General features: G+C 59.5%; 1 protein-coding gene across 3 annotated transcripts in view; it reads left to right on the forward strand.

Annotated features, from left to right (window-relative positions):
• CFAP119 (cilia and flagella associated protein 119) overlaps positions 1 to 19,449 on the forward strand; it is a 30,456-nt gene extending 11,007 nt beyond the window's left edge. Inside the window, exons 2-8 of one of the 3 annotated variants that reach the window (XM_069735251.1) lie at positions 1,281 to 1,312; positions 3,454 to 3,519; positions 3,589 to 3,755; positions 3,856 to 3,926; positions 7,188 to 7,304; positions 7,485 to 7,554; positions 18,774 to 19,449. In XM_069735251.1, the coding sequence (XP_069591352.1) occupies positions 1,281 to 1,312; positions 3,454 to 3,519; positions 3,589 to 3,755; positions 3,856 to 3,926; positions 7,188 to 7,304; positions 7,485 to 7,554; positions 18,774 to 18,799 (549 nt within the window). In that variant the 3' untranslated portion in view covers positions 18,800 to 19,449. Of the gene's footprint in view, positions 1 to 1,280; positions 1,313 to 3,453; positions 3,520 to 3,588; positions 3,756 to 3,855; positions 3,927 to 7,187; positions 7,305 to 7,484; positions 7,555 to 18,766 lie in introns of all 3 variants that reach the window. The other 2 variants (XM_069735252.1, XM_069735253.1) reach the window with 2 other exon arrangements.
• Positions 19,450 to 19,515: the final 66 nt, after the last annotated feature.

Below are 19,515 nucleotides of genomic sequence, written 5' to 3' on the forward strand. Positions count from 1 at the left end.
CGGGGCCCGGTGCGGAGGAGGGGGCCAGGGCCCGGTGCGGAGGAGGAGGGGGCCGGTGCGTAGGAGGAGGCAGGGGCCCGGTGAGGAAGAGGGGGACGGGGCCCGGTGCGGAGGAGGAGGGGGCCGGTGAGGGGGCTGGGGCCCGGTTAGGAGGAGGGGGACGGGGCCCGGTGAGGAGGAGGGGGCAGGGGCCCGGTGAGGAGGAGGGGGCAGGGGCCCGGTGAGGAGGAGGGGGACGGGGCCCGGTGAGGAGGAGGGGGCAGGGGCCCGGTGAGGAGGAGGGGGCCAGGGCCCGGTGAGGAGGAGGGGGCCCGGTGAGGAGGAGGGGGCCCGGTGAGGAGGAGGGGGCCGGGGCCCGGTGAGGAGGAGGGGGCAGGGGCCCGGTGCGGAGGAGGAGGGGGCCGGGGCCCGGTGCGGAGGGGGCCGGGGCCCGGTGAGGAGGAGGGGGACGGGGCCCGGTGCGGAGGAGGAGGCAGGGGCCCGGTGCGGAGGAGGAGGCAGGGGCCCGGTGAGGAAGAGGGGGACGGGGCCCGGTGAGGAGAAGGGGGCCAGGGCCCGGTGCGGAGGAGGGGGCCCGGTGAGGAGGAGGGGGCCCGGTGAGGAGGAGGGGGACGGGGCCCGGTGAGGAGAAGGGGGCCAGGGCCCGGTGCGGAGGAGGGGGCCCGGTGAGGAGGAGGGGGCCCGGTGAGGAGGAGGGGGCCGGGGCCCGGTGAGGAGGAGGGGAGCGGGGCCCGGTGAGGAGGAGGGGAGCGGGGCCCGGTGCGGAGGAGGGGGCCAGGGCCCGGTGCGGAGGAGGAGGGGTCCGGTGCGTAGGAGGAGGCAGGGGCCCGGTGAGGAAGAGGGGGACGGGGCCCGGTGCGGAGGAGGAGGGGGCCGGTGAGGAGGAGGGGGACGGGGCCCGGTGAGGAGGAGGGGGACGGGGCCCGGTGCGGAGGAGGGGGCCCGGTGCGGAGGAGGGGGCCCGGTGCGGAGGAGGGGGCCCGGTGAGGAGGAGGGGGACGGGGCCCGATGAGGAGGAGGGGGACGGGGCCCGGTGTGGAGGAGGGGGCCCGTTGTGGAGGAGGGGGCCGGGGCCCGGTGAGGAGGAGGGGGCCGGGGCCTGGAGAGGAGGGGGACGGGGCCCGGTGTGGAGGAGGGGGCCGGGGCCCGGTGCGGAGGAGGGGGCCCGGTGTGGAGGAGGGGGCCCAGTGTGGAGCCCCAATATCTGAGTCTGCAGACCCTTTCCTCTGTCCCCGGGGTCCAACATCCCCAGCTCTTATAGTCTGTTTTTTCTTTTTCAGGAAAAGATAACAAAACTGAAAGTCTACATGTGGTAAATAATCTACATCCACCATCCTGAGTCAACCGCCCCGCCCTGAGTTTCCTCCCCTCCGCCCTGAGTTCTCCCATGCTCTGTCCGTCCCTCTCCGCCTCCCCCTTCCGCCCTGTCCATGCCCCTGCGCCTCCCCCCTTCCGCCCTGTCCGCCCCTCTCCGCCTCCCCTTTCCGCCCTTTCCATGCCCCTGCGCCTCCCCCCTTCCACCCTGTCCGTCCCTCTCCGCCCTGTCGTCTATCCCCCCCATTGTCCGTTCCTCTCCACTTCCCCCTTCCGCCCTGTCCGTCCCTCTCCGCCTCCCCTTTCCGCCATTTCCATGCCCCTGCACCTTCCGCCCTGTCCGTCCCTCTCCGCCTCCGCCTTCCGCCCTGTCCATGCCCCTGCACCCCCCCTTCCGCCCTGTCCGTCCCTCTCCGCCTCCCCCTTCCGCCCTGTCCATGCCCCTGCGCCTCCCCCTTCCGCCCTGTCCGTCCCTCTCCGCCTCCCCCTTCCGCCCTGTCCATGCCCCTGCGCCTCCCCCCTTCCGCCCTATCCATGCCCCTGCGCCTCCCCCCTTCCGCCCCTCTCCGCCTCCCCTTTCCGCCCTTTCCATGCCCCTGCGCCTCCCCCCTTCCACCCTGTCCGTCCCTCTCCGCCCTGTCGTCTATCCCTCCCCATTGTCCGTTCCTCTCCACTTCCCCCTTCCGCCCTGTCCGTCCCTCTCCGCCTCCCCTTTCCGCCATTTCCATGCCCCTGCGCCTCCCCCCTTCCGCCCTGTCCGTCCCTTTTCGCCTCCCCTTTCCGCCCTTTCCATGCCCCTGCGCCTCCCCCCTTCCACCCTGTCCGTCCCTCTCCGCCCTGTCGTCTATCCCCCCCCATTGTCCGTTCCTCTCCACTTCCCCCTTCCGCCCTGTCCGTCCCTCTCTGCCTCCCCCTTCCGCCCTGTCCATGCCCCTGCGCCTCCCCCCTTCCGCCCCTCTCCGCCCTGTCGTCTATCCCCCCCCATTGTCCGTTCCTCTCCACTTCCCCCTTCCGCCCTGTCCGTCCCTCTCCGCCTCCCCCTTCCGCCCTGTCCATGCCCCTGCGCCTCCCCCCTTCCGCCCTGTCCGCCCCTCTCCGCCCTGTCGTCTATCCCCCCCATTGTCCGTTCCTCTCCACTTCCCCCTTCCGCCCTGTCCGTCCCTCTCCGCCTCCCCTTTCCGCCATTTCCATGCCCCTGCACCTTCCGCCCTGTCCGTCCCTCTCCGCCTCCGCCTTCCGCCCTGTCCATGCCCCTGCCCCCCCCCTTCCGCCCTGTCCGTCCCTCTCCGCCTCCCCCTTCCGCCCTGTCCATGCCCCTGCGCCTCCCCCTTCCGCCCTGTCCGTCCCTCTCCGCCTCCCCCTTCCGCCCTGTCCATGCCCCTGCGCCTCCCCCCTTCCGCCCTATCCATGCCCCTGCGCCTCCCCCCTTCCGCCCCTCTCCGCCTCCCCTTTCCGCCCTTTCCATGCCTCTGCGCCTCCCCCCTTCCACCCTGTCCGTCCCTCTCCGCCCTGTCGTCTATCCCCCCCCCCATTGTCCGTTCCTTTCCACTTCCCCCTTCCGCCCTGTCCGTCCCTCTCCGCCTCACCTTTCCGCCATTTCCATGCCCCTGCGCCTCCCCCCTTCCGCCCTGTCCGTCCCTTTCCGCCTCCCCTTTCCGCCCTTTCCATGCCCCTGCGCCTCCCCCCTTCCACCCTGTCCGTCCCTCTCCGCCCTGTCGTCTATCCCCCCCCATTGTCCGTTCCTCTCCACTTCCCCCTTCCGCCCTGTCCGTCCCTCTCTGCCTCCCCCTTCCGCCCTGTCCATGCCCCTGCGCCTCCCCCCTTCCGCCCCTCTCCGCCCTGTCGTCTATCCCCCCCCATTGTCCGTTCCTCTCCACTTCCCCCTTCCGCCCTGTCCGTCCCTCTCCGCCTCCCCCTTCCGCCCTGTCCATGCCCCTGCGCCTCCCCCCTTCCGCCCTGTCCGCCCCTCTCCGCCCTGTCGTCTATCCCCCCCCCATTGTCCGTTCCTCTCCACTTCCCCCTTCCGCCCTGTCCATGCCCCTGCGCCTCCCCTTTCCGCCCTGTCCGCCCCTCTCCGCCCTGTCGTCTATCTCCCCCCCATTGTCTGTTCCTCAGTCCTCACACATTTTGGTCTCTTAGGAATGATGTGACCGCAGGGGACCTGCAGAGGCTGGAGATCGCCCGGAGCACGGAGGATCTGCGCAGGTAGTGAGTGGACCTACTCCCATGTGTTGTCCCCGCCTCCGACCTCCATCATCTGTCCTCTCTCCCCAGAGCTCTACGTGAATTACTGAATGTGAGCCTCCTCGGTGAGCCCCGCACCTCCGCATTGCTGGACCTTTACTACCACGTGTTGCGCTTCTGCTGGGACTGCGGGTTTAACAGAGAGCAGACGTCCTGTGTCTTGTCTGTGGTGAAGGCGACGCATGCGTTTTGTGCAGGTGAGCCGCCGCCGTGCGCTCTCTGGCGTGTGTATAGCAGCGGGGAGGACTGGACAGTGTCAGCCATGTGCGGACCACCTCATGCTGCCTATCATTGTAGGTTCACCTCTGGGGGACGCTGCGGAGTGTTACTCTCGCCTCCAGGAGCTGCTCCTGCGTCACTCTGTACATGTAAGTCATGCTCGATGTCTGCAAAGTGGGGACGACTCCAAATCTAACACATTGCACCATCACACAGAAACGGTGAACCTACACGACCTGACGATCGACTGTGTTAAAATCGTTACCGACCTCTCTTCACAGGCCCCACATACCCCCCTCGCATATACACAGTATGCTGTCCCCTCATACCCCCCCTCGAATATACACAGCAAGCTGTTCCCACATACCCCCCTCGCATATACACAGCTGTCCCCACATACCCCCCTCGCATATACACAGCGAGCTGTCCCCACATACCCCCCTCGCATATACACAGCGAGCTGTCCCCACATACCCCCCACATATACACAGCGAGCTTTCCCCACATACCCCCCCACATATACACAGCGAGCTGTCCCCACATACCCCCCCCCCCACATATACACAGCGAGCTGTCCCCACATACCCCCCTTGCAAGAATACAGTAATTAACCAGAGCCAGCATGAGTTCAAAGCAAACAAGTAATGCCAAACTAATCTAATTTCCTTCTATGATGGAATCACTGACTGAGTGGATCAGAGAAATGCAGTAGATATAGTATATCTCGACTTCAGCAAAGCGTTTGATAAAGTCTCATACTACCCTTATTGAGAAAATGACCAAGTATGGGATTGCCAAGCTACAGTTAGGTGGATTCATAACTGGCTCAGTGATTATACTAAAAGAGTGGTAATAAAGGATTGCACATCCAATTGGAAGAGTGTTTCAAGTGGGGTACCACAAGGCTCTGTCCTGGCCCCAGGGTTACACGTAGGTCCACAATGCTCTGTCCTGGACCCAGGGTTACACGTGGGGTACTACAAGGCTCCATTCTGGCACCAGTGTTACAAGTGGGGTACTACAAGGCTCCATCCTGGCTCCAGTATTACAAGAGTGGTACCAGAAGGCTCTGTCCTGGCCCCATTGTTACAAGTGGGACCACAAGGCTCTGTCCTGGCCCCAGTGTGGTTCAACATTTTTATAAATTATCTAGATAAGGGAACTGAAGGTAAACTGATCAAATTTGCAGATGATGTAAAGCTATGAGGGATAGCTACCACTAGAGGAGACAAAGAAAGGATTCAGAAGGATCTAGATAAGCTTGAACAATGGGCAGAGACTAATAAAATTGTATTTAACAGGGAGATTCTACATCTGAGCAAGAAAAACAAAAATACATCTATAGAATGGGAGGAATAGGACTAAGCAACAGGACGTGTGAAAAAGACTTGGGTAATAGATCACAGACTGCACATGAGTCAACAGTGTGATGCAGCAGCAAAAAAAGGCAAACACAGTTCTAGGAAGTAAGGGAAGCATAGAGTCTAGATCACGTGAAATAATTCTCCCCCCTCTGCTCCTCCTTGGTCAGGCCTCATCTGGAATACTGTGTCCAGTTCTGTGCTCCATATTTTAAAAAAGACATTGAAAAACAGGAGCAAGTGCAGAGAAGAGCGACCAGGATGGTGAGCGGACTGCAAAGTCCTACGAGGAACGGTTAAAGGATCTGGGAATGTTTAACTTGCAAAAAAGAAGGCTAAGAGAAGACTTAATAGCTGTCTACAAATATCTGAAGGGCTGTCACAGTGTAGAAGGATCATCATTATTCTCATTTGCACCTGGAAACACAAGAAGCAGTGGAATGAAACTGAAAGGGAGAAGATACAGATTAGATGTTAGAAAACCTTTTTGACAGATAGGGTGATCAATGAGTGGAACAGGCGGCCATGAGAGGTTGTGAGTTCTCCTTCAATGGAAGTGTCAGGGATCCCACCGTGCTGCCACCAATTTGTCACGTATCCTCTCTCAGCACGCGACTTGGGGTTGCGCCTGCAAGGGTTAATCTATCTCCTCTCTGTCCAGCATCCAACCTCTGTCCTATGCTGTAATGGGAGCATAAATCACACACCGACCCAGGCCACACACCCGCTCATACACGCTGCCACCACTTACCGAATACACAGGCGATGAGTCCCGGAAATATTACTACTACTGTCTGCCAATCATAAGGCTCACACAGTTTAAGGCTATAGATTCTTTAGAATATACAAGTTTCAACTTGTTAAAGTTTTATGCTTTAATATAAAAAGGTACAGTGCTTAAAATAAAAAAGGTATAAAAATATAGCAATAAAGAGACATACAAATATGCAAAACAGTTGTAAAAATAAACAGAAGAAAACTTAGAGAAATAGCTAACTTTGTGGTCTGCTTTCTGCTCCCTGAGGGGGGGATGAATATGGACTAGAACACATCAGCTCGGCTGCCCTCAATCTGTGAACGACTTTGTATGCGTACAAGCCTAATTTATGGTGTTAACTTGGAGGTCAGATTTCTAGAACAGCCTCTCAGGTTAATTTTATAATTGCTTGTTTTTGATTGGACCACGGCCACTCCCCCAATGAATATATTATTTTCTTCTGAACACTTTGTGTAAGGTTCTCACAGATAGATAGTGTCAGGCTGTAATTGACATCTCTCTTCAAAAGAGACAGAAGGTGTGAAATGTTTCCCTTTCCAGCAAGACCCCCTGACGAGATTGGAGACAGACTGCCTGCTAAGGATACCATATGCTGTGACCCCCTGAGAGACCTGCAGTCTCAGGACAGATGTTCAATTGTTGCTGGTTACACACATAAACCTATACATATGTCACTGCAGGAAGTCTTCACACAGAGGCTGGACAGACATCTGTCTGAGATGGTTTAGTGAATCCTGCGAGGATACGAGGACCCCGGGGGTCCCTTCCAACTCGAACATTCTAGGATGCTGTGTCCCCACACACAGTATTATGGACCCACAGCCCCTACAATTACTGACTCGCATATACTTACGTAAGCATGGATCCTGGTGTACGTAGTGATGCAGTATCATCACACCATCTGTGTTGACGTCCTGTGCATGATCCTGCTGTTTTGTAGGATGCTGGCCTAAGATAACCTATGGCCATCAGAATAGAGTGGCAGGAGAGCGGAGCTCCTTGTAGTGCAGACCTCTACTGCGTGAGCTGCTGTGCACACACCTTGACAGTTTTAATTGGCAGATGGGCGCTAGCATGTGCCCGCTTATGGGCCCTTATGCATGGGGTCCTTTGCTTTCCTAGTATTTCCGCCTTGCCCAGTTATCCCACCCCCTCCTCACATCAGCCCTGGATGTACACTGATGACACGCATGGCGATGTTTCTTGCTTGCTGTGCGCGGACTCCGCACCTGGCGGGGGGCCACATGTAATGTCTCTCTTTTTTTCGACAGCGGCCTCCATTCAGTATCGGCCTGTTCTCCCCGCAGCAGCTTCTGCACATGTCAGACTACTTTGTGAATACATATTTCCGTCATTTCAAGCTGTACAAATACGTGTTCACTCCTCAGGTGAGAAGTGCGGAGGGCAGACAGATCTGGTGCAAAGTGGAGCAGTATTCATGGGAAGCAGCAGATTCCAGCACTTTCTTCACATGCCTTTTAGACCATGAAGCAGCGACCTGATGGGTTACCCCCAAGCCTCCTTCTCTCTTTTCTGCAGCTGTGCTGATTACAGATCTTTTCTTGTAGGTCACTTTAGATCTCTCAGTCATTTACGATGGAATCTCCGAGATGGAAGATACGAGGACAAGTGACAAAGGTGTCCACCGGGGCCACTAGCTACGGAGGGTGCAGATGGGAAGGGAAGTACCGACACTGATCCTCGCCAGAGCAAAGATGGGAGGGGGAGTACCGGCACTGATCCTCGCCAGAGTAAAGATGGGAGGGGGAGTATCGGCACTGATACTCGCCAGAATAGAGATGGGAGGAGTACCGGCACTGTTCCTCGCCAGAATAGAGATGGGAGGAGTACCTGGCACTGATCCTCGCCAGAGTAGAGATGGGAGGGGGAGTTCCGACACTGATCCTCGCCAGAGTAGAGATGGGAGGGAGAGTACCGGCACTGATCCTCGCCAGAGTAGAGATGGGAGGGAGAGTATCGGCACTGAACCTCGCCAGAGAAGAGATATGGGAGGTGTGTACCGGGTACTGATCCTCACCAGATGGGAGGAGGAGTACCAGCACTGATCCTCGCCAGAGTAGAGATGGGAGGTGGAGTACCAGCACTGATCCTCACCAGAGTAGAGATGGGAGGGAGAGTATCGGCACTGAACCTCGCCAGAGAAGAGGTATGGGAGGTGTGTACCGGGTACTGATCCTCACCAGATGGGAGGAGAAGTACGGGCACTGATCCTCGCCAGAGTAGAGATGTGGGATGGGTAAAGTAAAGATGGGAGGGGGAGTATCGGCACTAATACTCGCCAGAATAGAGATGGGAGGAGTACCGGCACTGTTCCTCACCAGAATAGAGATGGGAGGAGTACCGGCACTGATCCTCGCCAGAGTAGAGATGGGAGGGGGAGTATCGGCACTGAACCTCGCCAGAGAACAGATATGGGAGGTGTGTACCGGGTACTGATCCTCACCAGATGGGAGGAGGAGTACGGACACTGATCCTCGCCAGAGTAGAGATGTGGGATGGGTGTACCGGGTACTGATCCTCACCAGATGGGAGGTGGAGTACCAGCACTGATCCTCACCAGAGTAGAGATGGGAGGGAGAGTACTGGCACTGATCCTCTCCATGGTACTGAGCGTTGGTGGGGTGGGAGAGTAGCAGGCACTGAGCGTTGGTGGGGTGGGAGAGTAGCAGGCACTCAGCGTTGGTGGGGTGGGAGAGTAGCAGGCACTCAGCGTTGGTGGGGTGGGAGAGTAGCAGGCACTCAGCGTTGGTGGGGTGGGAGAGTAGCAGGCACTGAGCATTGGTGGTGGGGAAGGAGTAGCAGGCACTGAGTGTTGGTGGGGGGGAAGTAGTAGCAGACACTGAACATTGGTGGGGGGGAAGAGTAGCAGGCACTAAGCGGTGGGGTGGGAAAGTAGCAGGCACTGAGCGTTGGTGGGGTGGGAGAGTAGCAGGCACTGAGCGTTGGTGGGGTGGGAGAGTAGCAGGCGCTGAGCGTTGGTGGGGTGGGAGAGTAGCAGGCACTGCGCGTTGGTGGGGTGGGAGAGTAGCAGGCACTGAGTGTTAGTGGGGTGGGAGAGTAGCAGGCACTGAGCATTGGTGGGGTGGGAAAGTAGGCACTGAGCGTTGTTGGGGTGGGAGAGTAGCAGGCACTGAGCATTGGTGGGGTGGGAGAGTAGCAGGCACTGAGCATTGGGGGGGTGGGAGAGTAGCAGGCACTGAGCGTTGTTGGGGTGGGAGAGTAGCAGGCACTGAGCGTTGTTGGGGTGGGAGAGTAGCAGGCACTGAGCGTTGGTGGGAGAGTAGCAGGCACTGAGCGTTGGTGGGGTGGGAGAGTAGCAGGCACTGAGCGTTGGTGGGAGAGTAGCAGGCACTGAGCGTTGGTGGGGGGAAGGAGTAGCAGGCACTGAGCGTTGGTGGGGTGGGAGAGTAGCAGGCACTGAGTGTTGGTGGGGGAAGGAGTAGCAGGCACTGAGCGTTGGAGGGAAGGAGTAGCAGGCACTGAGCGTTGGTGGGGTGGGAGTGTAGCAGGCACTGAGCGTTGGAGAGGAGTAGCAGGCACTGAGCATTGGTGGGGTGGGAGAGTAGCAGGCACTGAGCGTTGTTGGGGTGGGAGAGTAGCAGGCACTGCGCGTTGGTGGGGTGGGAGAGTAGCAGGCACTGAGCGTTGTTGGGGTGGGAGAGTAGCAGGCACTGAGCATTGGTGGGGTGGGAGAGTAGCAGGCACTGAGCGTTGGGGGAAGGAGTAGCAGGCACTGAGCGTTGGTGGGGTGGGAGTGTAGCAGGCACTGAGCGTTGGGGGGAAGGAGTAGCAGGCACTGAGCGTTGGGGGGAAGGAGTAGCAGGCACTGAGCGTTGGTGGGGTGGGAGTGTAGCAGGCACTGAGCGTTGGAGAGGAGTAGCAGGCACTGAGCGTTGTTGGGGTGGGAGAGTAGCAGGCACTGAGCATTGGTGGGGTGGGAGAGTAGCAGGCACTGAGCGTTGGGGGGAAGGAGTAGCAGGCACTGAGCGTTGGTGGGGTGGGAGTGTAGCAGGCACTGAGCGTTGGGGGGAAGGAGTAGCAGGCACTGAGCGTTGGAGGGAAGGAGTAGCAGGCACTGAGCGTTGGTGGGGTGGGAGTGTAGCAGGCACTGAGCGTTGGAGAGGAGTAGCAGGCACTGAGCATTGGTGGGGTGGGAGAGTAGCAGGCACTGAGCGTTGGAGGGAAGGAGTAGCAGGCACTGAGCGTTGGTGGGGTGGGAGTGTAGCAGACACTGAGCGTTGGAGAGGAGTAGCAGGCACTGAGCGTTGTTGGGGTGGGAGAGTAGCAGGCACTGAGCATTGGTGGGGTGGGAGAGTAGCAGGCAAAGAGCGTTGGGGGAAGGAGTAGCAGGCACTGAGCGTTGGTGGGGTGGGAGAGTAGCAGGCACTGAGCGTTGGAGAGGAGTAGCAGGCACTGAGTGTTGTTGGGGTGGGAGAGTAGCAGGCACTGCGCGTTGGTGGGGTGGGAGAGTAGCAGGCACTGAGCGTTGGAGAGGAGTAGCAGGCACTGAGCGTTGTTGGGGTGGGAGAGTAGCAGGCACTGAGCATTGGTGGGGTGGGAGAGTAGCAGGCACTGAGCGTTGGGGGGAAGGAGTAGCAGGCACTGAGCGTTGGTGGGGTGGGAGTGTAGCAGGCACTGAGCGTTGGGGGGAAGGAGTAGCAGGCACTGAGCGTTGGTGGGGTGGGAGAGTAGCAGGCACTGAGCGTTGGAGAGGAGTAGCAGGCACTGAGTGTTGGTGGGGTGGGAGAGTAGCAGGCACTGCGCGTTGGTGGGGTGGGAGAGTAGCAGGCACTGAGCGTTGGAGAGGAGTAGCAGGCACTGAGCGTTGTTGGGGTGGGAGAGTAGCAGGCACTGCGCGTTGGTGGGGTGGGAGAGTAGCAGGCACTGAGCGTTGTTGGGGTGGGAGAGTAGCAGGCACTGAGCATTGGTGGGGTGGGAGAGTAGCAGGCACTGAGCGTTGGGGGGAAGTAGTAGCAGGCACTGAGCGTTGGTGGGGTGGGAGTGTAGCAGGCACTGAGCGTTGGGGGGAAGGAGTAGCAGGCACTGAGCGTTGGGGGGAAGGAGTAGCAGGCACTGAGCGTTGGTGGGGTGGGAGTGTAGCAGGCACTGAGCGTTGGAGAGGAGTAGCAGGCACTGAGCGTTGTTGGGGTGGGAGAGTAGCAGGCACTGAGCGTTGGGGGAAGGAGTAGCAGGCACTGAGCGTTGGAGGGAAGGAGTAGCAGGCACTGCGCGTTGGTGGGGTGGGAGTGTAGCAGGCACTGAGCGTTGGAGAGGAGTAGCAGGCACTGAGCGTTGTTGGGGTGGGAGTGTAGCAGGCACTGAGCGTTGGGGGAAGGAGTAGCAGGCACTGAGCGTTGGAGGGAAGGAGTAGCAGGCACTGAGCGTTGGTGGGGTGGGAGTGTAGCAGGCACTGAGCGTTGGAGAGGAGTAGCAGGCACTGAGCATTGGTGGGGTGGGAGAGTAGCAGGCACTGAGCGTTGGAGGGAAGGAGTAGCAGGCACTGAGCGTTGGTGGGGTGGGAGTGTAGCAGGCACTGAGCGTTGGAGAGGAGTAGCAGGCACTGAGCGTTGTTGGGGTGGGAGAGTAGCAGGCACTGAGCATTGGTGGGGTGGGAGAGTAGCAGGCAAAGAGCGTTGGGGGAAGGAGTAGCAGGCACTGAGCGTTGGTGGGGTGGGAGAGTAGCAGGCACTGAGCGTTGGAGAGGAGTAGCAGGCACTGAGCGTTGTTGGGGTGGGAGAGTAGCAGGCACTGCGCGTTGGTGGGGTGGGAGAGTAGCAGGCACTGAGCGTTGGAGAGGAGTAGCAGGCACTGAGCGTTGTTGGGGTGGGAGAGTAGCAGGCACTGAGCATTGGTGGGGTGGGAGAGTAGCAGGCACTGAGCGTTGGGGGGAAGGAGTAGCAGGCACTGAGCGTTGGTGGGGTGGGAGTGTAGCAGGCACTGAGCGTTGGGGGGAAGGAGTAGCAGGCACTGAGTGTTGGTGGGGTGGGGGAGTAGCAGGCACTGAGCATTGGTAGGGGAAGAAATAGTAGGCACTGACTGTTAGTGTGGTGTGAAAGTAGCAGGCACAGAGCGTTGGTGGGGTGGGAGAGTAGCAGGCACTGAGCTTTGGTTGGGTGGGAGAGTAGCAGGCACTGAGCTTTGGTTGGGTGGGAGAGTAGCAGGCACTGAGCGTTGGTGGGGTGGGAGAGTAGCAGGCATTGAGCTTTGGTGGGGTGGGAGAGTAGCAAGCACTCAGCGTTGGTGGGGTGGGAGAGTAGCAGGCACTGAGCGTTGGTGGGGTGGGAGAGTAGCAGGCACTGAGCGTTGGTGGGGTGGGAGAGTAGCAGGCACTGAGCGTTGGTGGGGTGGGAGAGTAGCAGGCACTGCGCGTTGGTGGGGTGGGGGTGTAGCAGGCACTGAGCGTTGGTGGGGTGGGAGAGTAGCAGGCACTGAGCGTTGGTGGGGTGGGGGTGTAGCAGGCACTGAGCGTTGGTGGGGTGGGAGAGTAGCAGGCACTGAGCGTTGGTGAGGTGGGAGAGTAGCAGGCACTGAGCATTGGTGGTGGGGAAGGAGTAGCAGGCACTGAGCGTTGGTGGGGTGGGAGAGTAGCAGGCACTGAGCGTTGGTGGGGTGGGAGAGTAGCAGGCACTGAGCGTTGGTGGGAAGGAGTAGTAGGCACTGAGCGTTGGTGGGGTGGAAGTGTAGCAGGCACTGAGCGTTGGAGAGGAGTAGCAGGCACTGAGCGTTGTTGGGGTGGGAGAGTAGCAGGCACTGAGCATTGGTGGGGTGGGAGAGTAGCAGGCACTGAGCATTGGTAGGGGAAGAAGTAGTAGGCACTGAGTGTTAGTGTGGTGGGAAAGTAGCAGGCACAGAGCGTTGGTAGGGTGGGAGAGTAGCAGGCACTGAGCGTTGGGGTGGGAGAGTAGCAGGCACTGAACGTTGGTTGGGTGGGAGAGTAGCAGGCACTGCGTGTTGGTGGGGTGGGAGAGTAGCAGGCACTGAGCGTTGGTGGGGTGGGAGAGTAGCAGGCACTGAGCGTTGGGGTGGGAGAGTAGCAGGCACTGAACGTTGATTGGGTGGGAGAGTAGCAGGCACTGCGCGTTGGTGGGGTGGGAGAGTAGCAGGCACTGAGCGTTGGTGGGGTGGGAGAGTAGCAGGCACTGAGCGTTGGTGGTGGGGTGGGAGAGTAGCAGGCACTGAGCGTTGGTGGGGTGGGAGAGTAGCAGGCACTGAGCGTTGGTGGGGTGGGAGAGTAGCAGGCACTGAGCGTTGGTGGGGTGGGAGAGTAGCAGGCACTGAGCATTGGTGGTGGGGAAGGAGTAGCAGGCACTGAGCGTTGGTTGGGTGGGAGAGTAGCAGGCACTGAGCGTTGGTTGGGTGGGAGAGTAGCAGGCACTGAGCATTGGTGGTGGGGAAGGAGTAGCAGGCACTGAGCGTTGGTTGGGTGGGAGAGTAGCAGGCACTGAGCGTTGGTTGGGTGGGAGAGTAGCAGGCACTGAGCGTTGGTTGGGTGGGAGAGTAGCAGGCACTGCGCGTTGGTGGGGTGGGAGAGTAGCAGGCACTGCGCGTTGGTGGGATGGGAGTGTAGCAGGCACTGAGCGTTGGAGAGGAGTAGCAGGCACTGAGCGTTGGGGGGAAGGAGTAGCAGGCACTGAGCGTTGGTGGGGTGGGAGTGTAGCAGGCACTGAGCGTTGGAGAGGAGTAGCAGGCACTGAGCGTTGTTGGGGTGGGAGAGTAGCAGGCACTGAGCGTTGGGGGAAGGAGTAGCAGGCACTGAGCGTTGGAGGGAAGGAGTAGCAGGCACTGCGCGTTGGTGGGGTGGGAGTGTAGCAGGCACTGAGCGTTGGAGAGGAGTAGCAGGCACTGAGCGTTGTTGGGGTGGGAGTGTAGCAGGCACTGAGCGTTGGGGGAAGGAGTAGCAGGCACTGAGCGTTGGAGGGAAGGAGTAGCAGGCACTGAGCGTTGGTGGGGTGGGAGTGTAGCAGGCACTGAGCGTTGGAGAGGAGTAGCAGGCACTGAGCATTGGTGGGGTGGGAGAGTAGCAGGCACTGAGCGTTGGAGGGAAGGAGTAGCAGGCACTGAGCGTTGGTGGGGTGGGAGTGTAGCAGGCACTGAGCGTTGGAGAGGAGTAGCAGGCACTGAGCGTTGTTGGGGTGGGAGAGTAGCAGGCACTGAGCATTGGTGGGGTGGGAGAGTAGCAGGCAAAGAGCGTTGGGGGAAGGAGTAGCAGGCACTGAGCGTTGGTGGGGTGGGAGAGTAGCAGGCACTGAGCGTTGGAGAGGAGTAGCAGGCACTGAGCGTTGTTGGGGTGGGAGAGTAGCAGGCACTGCGCGTTGGTGGGGTGGGAGAGTAGCAGGCACTGAGCGTTGGAGAGGAGTAGCAGGCACTGAGCGTTGTTGGGGTGGGAGAGTAGCAGGCACTGAGCATTGGTGGGGTGGGAGAGTAGCAGGCACTGAGCGTTGGGGGGAAGGAGTAGCAGGCACTGAGCGTTGGTGGGGTGGGAGTGTAGCAGGCACTGAGCGTTGGGGGGAAGGAGTAGCAGGCACTGAGTGTTGGTGGGGTGGGGGAGTAGCAGGCACTGAGCATTGGTAGGGGAAGAAATAGTAGGCACTGACTGTTAGTGTGGTGTGAAAGTAGCAGGCACAGAGCGTTGGTGGGGTGGGAGAGTAGCAGGCACTGAGCTTTGGTTGGGTGGGAGAGTAGCAGGCACTGAGCTTTGGTTGGGTGGGAGAGTAGCAGGCACTGAGCGTTGGTGGGGTGGGAGAGTAGCAGGCATTGAGCTTTGGTGGGGTGGGAGAGTAGCAAGCACTCAGCGTTGGTGGGGTGGGAGAGTAGCAGGCACTGAGCGTTGGTGGGGTGGGAGAGTAGCAGGCACTGAGCGTTGGTGGGGTGGGAGAGTAGCAGGCACTGAGCGTTGGTGGGGTGGGAGAGTAGCAGGCACTGCGCGTTGGTGGGGTGGGGGTGTAGCAGGCACTGAGCGTTGGTGGGGTGGGAGAGTAGCAGGCACTGAGCGTTGGTGGGGTGGGGGTGTAGCAGGCACTGAGCGTTGGTGGGGTGGGAGAGTAGCAGGCACTGAGCGTTGGTGAGGTGGGAGAGTAGCAGGCACTGAGCATTGGTGGTGGGGAAGGAGTAGCAGGCACTGAGCGTTGGTGGGGTGGGAGAGTAGCAGGCACTGAGCGTTGGTGGGGTGGGAGAGTAGCAGGCACTGAGCGTTGGTGGGAAGGAGTAGTAGGCACTGAGCGTTGGTGGGGTGGAAGTGTAGCAGGCACTGAGCGTTGGAGAGGAGTAGCAGGCACTGAGCGTTGTTGGGGTGGGAGAGTAGCAGGCACTGAGCATTGGTGGGGTGGGAGAGTAGCAGGCACTGAGCATTGGTAGGGGAAGAAGTAGTAGGCACTGAGTGTTAGTGTGGTGGGAAAGTAGCAGGCACAGAGCGTTGGTAGGGTGGGAGAGTAGCAGGCACTGAGCGTTGGGGTGGGAGAGTAGCAGGCACTGAACGTTGGTTGGGTGGGAGAGTAGCAGGCACTGCGTGTTGGTGGGGTGGGAGAGTAGCAGGCACTGAGCGTTGGTGGGGTGGGAGAGTAGCAGGCACTGAGCGTTGGGGTGGGAGAGTAGCAGGCACTGAACGTTGATTGGGTGGGAGAGTAGCAGGCACTGCGCGTTGGTGGGGTGGGAGAGTAGCAGGCACTGAGCGTTGGTGGGGTGGGAGAGTAGCAGGCACTGAGCGTTGGTGGTGGGGTGGGAGAGTAGCAGGCACTGAGCGTTGGTGGGGTGGGAGAGTAGCAGGCACTGAGCGTTGGTGGGGTGGGAGAGTAGCAGGCACTGAGCGTTGGTGGGGTGGGAGAGTAGCAGGCACTGAGCATTGGTGGTGGGGAAGGAGTAGCAGGCACTGAGCGTTGGTTGGGTGGGAGAGTAGCAGGCACTGAGCGTTGGTTGGGTGGGAGAGTAGCAGGCACTGAGCATTGGTGGTGGGGAAGGAGTAGCAGGCACTGAGCGTTGGTTGGGTGGGAGAGTAGCAGGCACTGAGCGTTGGTTGGGTGGGAGAGTAGCAGGCACTGAGCGTTGGTTGGGTGGGAGAGTAGCAGGCACTGCGCGTTGGTGGGGTGGGAGAGTAGCAGGCACTGCGCGTTGGTGGGATGGGAGAGTAGCAGGCACTGAGCGTTGGTGAGGTGGGAGAGTAGCAGGCACTGAGCGTTGGTGGGGTGGGAGAGCAGCAGGCACTGAGCATTGGTGGTGGGGAAGGAGTAGCAGGCACTGAGCGTTGGTGGTGGGGGAGTAGCAGGCACTGAGCGTTGGGGGGAAGGAGTAGTAGGCACTGAGTGTTAGTGTGGTGGGAGAGTAGTAGGCACTGAGCGTTGGTGGGGTGGGAGAGTAGCAGGCACTGAGCGTTGGTGGGGTGGGAGAGTAGCAGGCACTGAGCGTTGGTGGGGTGGGAGAGTAGCAGGCACTGAGCGTTGGTGGGGTGGGAGAGTAGCAGGCACTGAGCGTTGGTGGGGTGGGAGAGTAGCAGGCACTGAGCGTTGGTGGGGTGGGAGAGTAGCAGGCACTGAGCGTTGGTGGGGTGGGAGAGTAGCAGGCACTGAGCGTTGGTGGGGTGGGAGAGTAGCAGGCACTGAGCGTTGGTGGGGTGGGAGAGTAGCAGGCACTGAGCGTTGGTGGGGTGGGAGAGTAGCAGGCACTGAGTGGTGGGGTGGGAGAGTAGCAGGCACTGAGCATTAGTGGTGGGGAAGGAGTAGCAGGCACTGAGCGTTGGGGTGGGAGAGTAGCAGGCACTGAGCGTTGGTGGGGTGGGAGAGTAGCAGGCACTGAGCGTTGGTGGGGTGGGAGAGTAGCAGGCACTGAGCGTTGGTGGGGTGGGAGAGTAGTAGGCACTCAGCGTTGGTGGGGTGGGAGAGTAGCAGGCACTGAGTGGTGGGGTGGGAGAGTAGCAGGCACTGAGCATTAGTGGTGGGGAAGGAGTAGCAGGCACTGAGCGTTGGTGGGGTGGGAGTGTAGCAGGCACTGAGCGTTGGTGGGGTGGGAGAGTAGCAGGCACTGAGCGTTGGTGGGGTTGGAGAGTAGCAGGCACTGAGCATTGGTGGTGGGGGAGTAGCAGGCACTGAGCGTTGGTGGGGTGGGAGAGTAGCAGGCACTGAGCGTTGGTGGGGTGGGAGAGTAGCAGGCACTGAGCGTTGGTGGGGTGGGAGAGTAGCAGGCACTGAGCATTGGAGAGGAGTAGCAGGCACTGAGCGTTGTTGGGGTGGGAAAGTAGCAGGCACTGAGCGTTGGTAGGGGAAGGAGTAGTAGGTACTGAGTGTTAGTGTGGTGGGAGAGTAGCAGGCACTGAGCGTTGGTGGGGTGGGAGAGTAGCAGGCACTCAGCGTTGGAGGGAAGGAGTAGCAGGCACTCAGCATTGGTGGGGTGGGAGAGTAGCAGGCACTGAGCATTGGTGGGGTGGGAGAGTAGCAGGGACTGAGTGTTGGTGGGGTAGGGGAGTAGCAGGCACTGAGCATTGGAGAGGAGTAGCAGGCACTGAATGTTGGTGGGGTGGGAGTGTAGCAGGCACTGATCGTTGGTGAAGGAAGGAGTAGCAGGCACTGATCGTTGGTGGAGGAAGGAATAGCAGGCACTGAGCGTTGGTGGGGTGGGAGAGTAGTAGGCACTGAGCGTTGGTGGGGTGGGAGAGTAGCAGGCACTGAGCGTTGGTGCAGTGGGAGAGTAGCAGGCACTGAGCGTTGGTGGGATGGGAGAGTAGCAGGCACTGAGCGTTGGTGGGGTGGGAGAGTAGCAGGCACTGAGTGGTGGTGGGGTGGGAGAGTAGCAGGCACTGAGCATTAGTGGTGGGGAAGGAGTAGCAGGCACTGAGCGATGGTGGGGTGGGAGAGTAGCAGGCACCGAGCGTTGGTGGGGTGGGAGAGTAGCAGGCACTGAGCGTTGGTGGGGTTGGAGAGTAGCAGGCACTGAGCATTGGTGGTGGGGGAGTAGCAGGCACTGAGCGTTGGTGGGGTGGGAGAGTAGCAGGCACTGAGCGTTGGTGGGGTTGGAGAGTAGCAGGCACTGAGCATTGGTGGTGGGGGAGTAGCAGGCACTGAGCGTTGGTGGGGTGGGAGAGTAGCAGGCACTGAGCGTTGGTGGGGGGAAGTAGTAGCAGGCACTGAGTGTTGGTGGGGGAGTAGCAGGCACTGAGTGTTGGTGGGGTGGGGGAGTAGCAGGCACTGAGCGTTGGTAGGGGAAGGAGTAGTAGGCACTGAGTGTTAGTGTGGTGGGAGAGTAGCAGGCACTGAGCGTTGGTGGGGTGGGAGAGTAGCAGGCACTCAGCGTTGGAGGGAAGGAGTAGCAGGCACTGAGCGTTGGTGGGGTGGGAGAGTAGCAGGCACTGAGCGTTGGTGGGGGAAGGAGTAGCAGGCACTGCGCGTTAGTGGTGTGGGAGAGGAGCAGGCACTGAGCGTTGGTGGGGTGGGAGAGTAGCAGGCACTGAGCGTTGGTGGGGGAAGGAGTAGCAGGCACTGTGCGTCGGTGGGGTGGGAGAGTAGTAGGCATTGGTGGGGGGGGGGGAGGAGTAGTAGGCACTGGGCATTGGCAGAGCATGATGGGTAACATGGGGCATTTGGTAGATGAGCAGAGCTGCATGTACCACTGTAGTCACCTGTATACATTTTATGACTAAGGCCACATTCATACATTCAGTATTTTTTAGCCCAAATCAGATGTGGAATAATATCATAGAAACACGTCACCACTTCTGCATTTTTCACCCACTGCTGTTTGTGGCTTATTGATATACAATACAGACCAAATACTGAAAGTGTGAATGTCAGAAGCCAGACGAGATGTCCGCACCAAATGTCACAAAGTAAAGCATCGCTCCTTTTATGTCACAGACTCTGCTGATGTCTCCATTCTGTGAGCCGTGGCCCATCGCTCCTCTTATCTCCAGCTCTCTCCAACCTGTGAGACCCGGGACCATCACTCCTGATGTCACCATCCTGCGAGTCCCGGGACCATAACTCCTGATCTCACAGACTCTACTGATGTCTCCATCCTGTGAGCCGTGGCCCATCGCTCCTCATATCTCCAGCTCTCTCCAACCTGTGAGACCCGGGACCATCACTCCTGATGTCACCATCCTGCGAGTCCCGGAACCATCACTACTGATGTCACCATCCTGCGAGTCCCGGAACAATCACTACTGATGTCACCATCCGGCGAGTCCCAGAACCATCACTCCTGATGTCACCATCCTGCGAGTCCCGGAACCATCACTCCTGATGTCACCATCCTGCGAGTCCCAGAACCATCACTCCTGATGTCACCATCCTGCGAGTCCCGGAATCATCACTCCTGATGTCACCATCCTGCGAGTCCCGGGACCATCACTCCTGATGTCGCAGACTCTACTGATGTCTCCATCCTGTGAGCCGTGGACCATCGCTCCTGATGTCTCCATGGTACAGGAACATGGTCACTACTTGGTCATGCGAGGAATTCCTAAACACCATTGTAATTGATGAATGTGACAATATTACAGTTGTGTTAAACATAGTACATCTGATTCTAGATCCCATTCCTGTTTGCATTTTAGATGTGACCTTGATGGGTTCTTGCTTTAGACCTAAGGTGATT

This window comes from Ranitomeya imitator, chromosome 7 (assembly GCF_032444005.1).
Source record: "Ranitomeya imitator isolate aRanImi1 chromosome 7, aRanImi1.pri, whole genome shotgun sequence".
Lineage (NCBI taxonomy): Eukaryota > Metazoa > Chordata > Amphibia > Anura > Dendrobatidae > Ranitomeya > Ranitomeya imitator.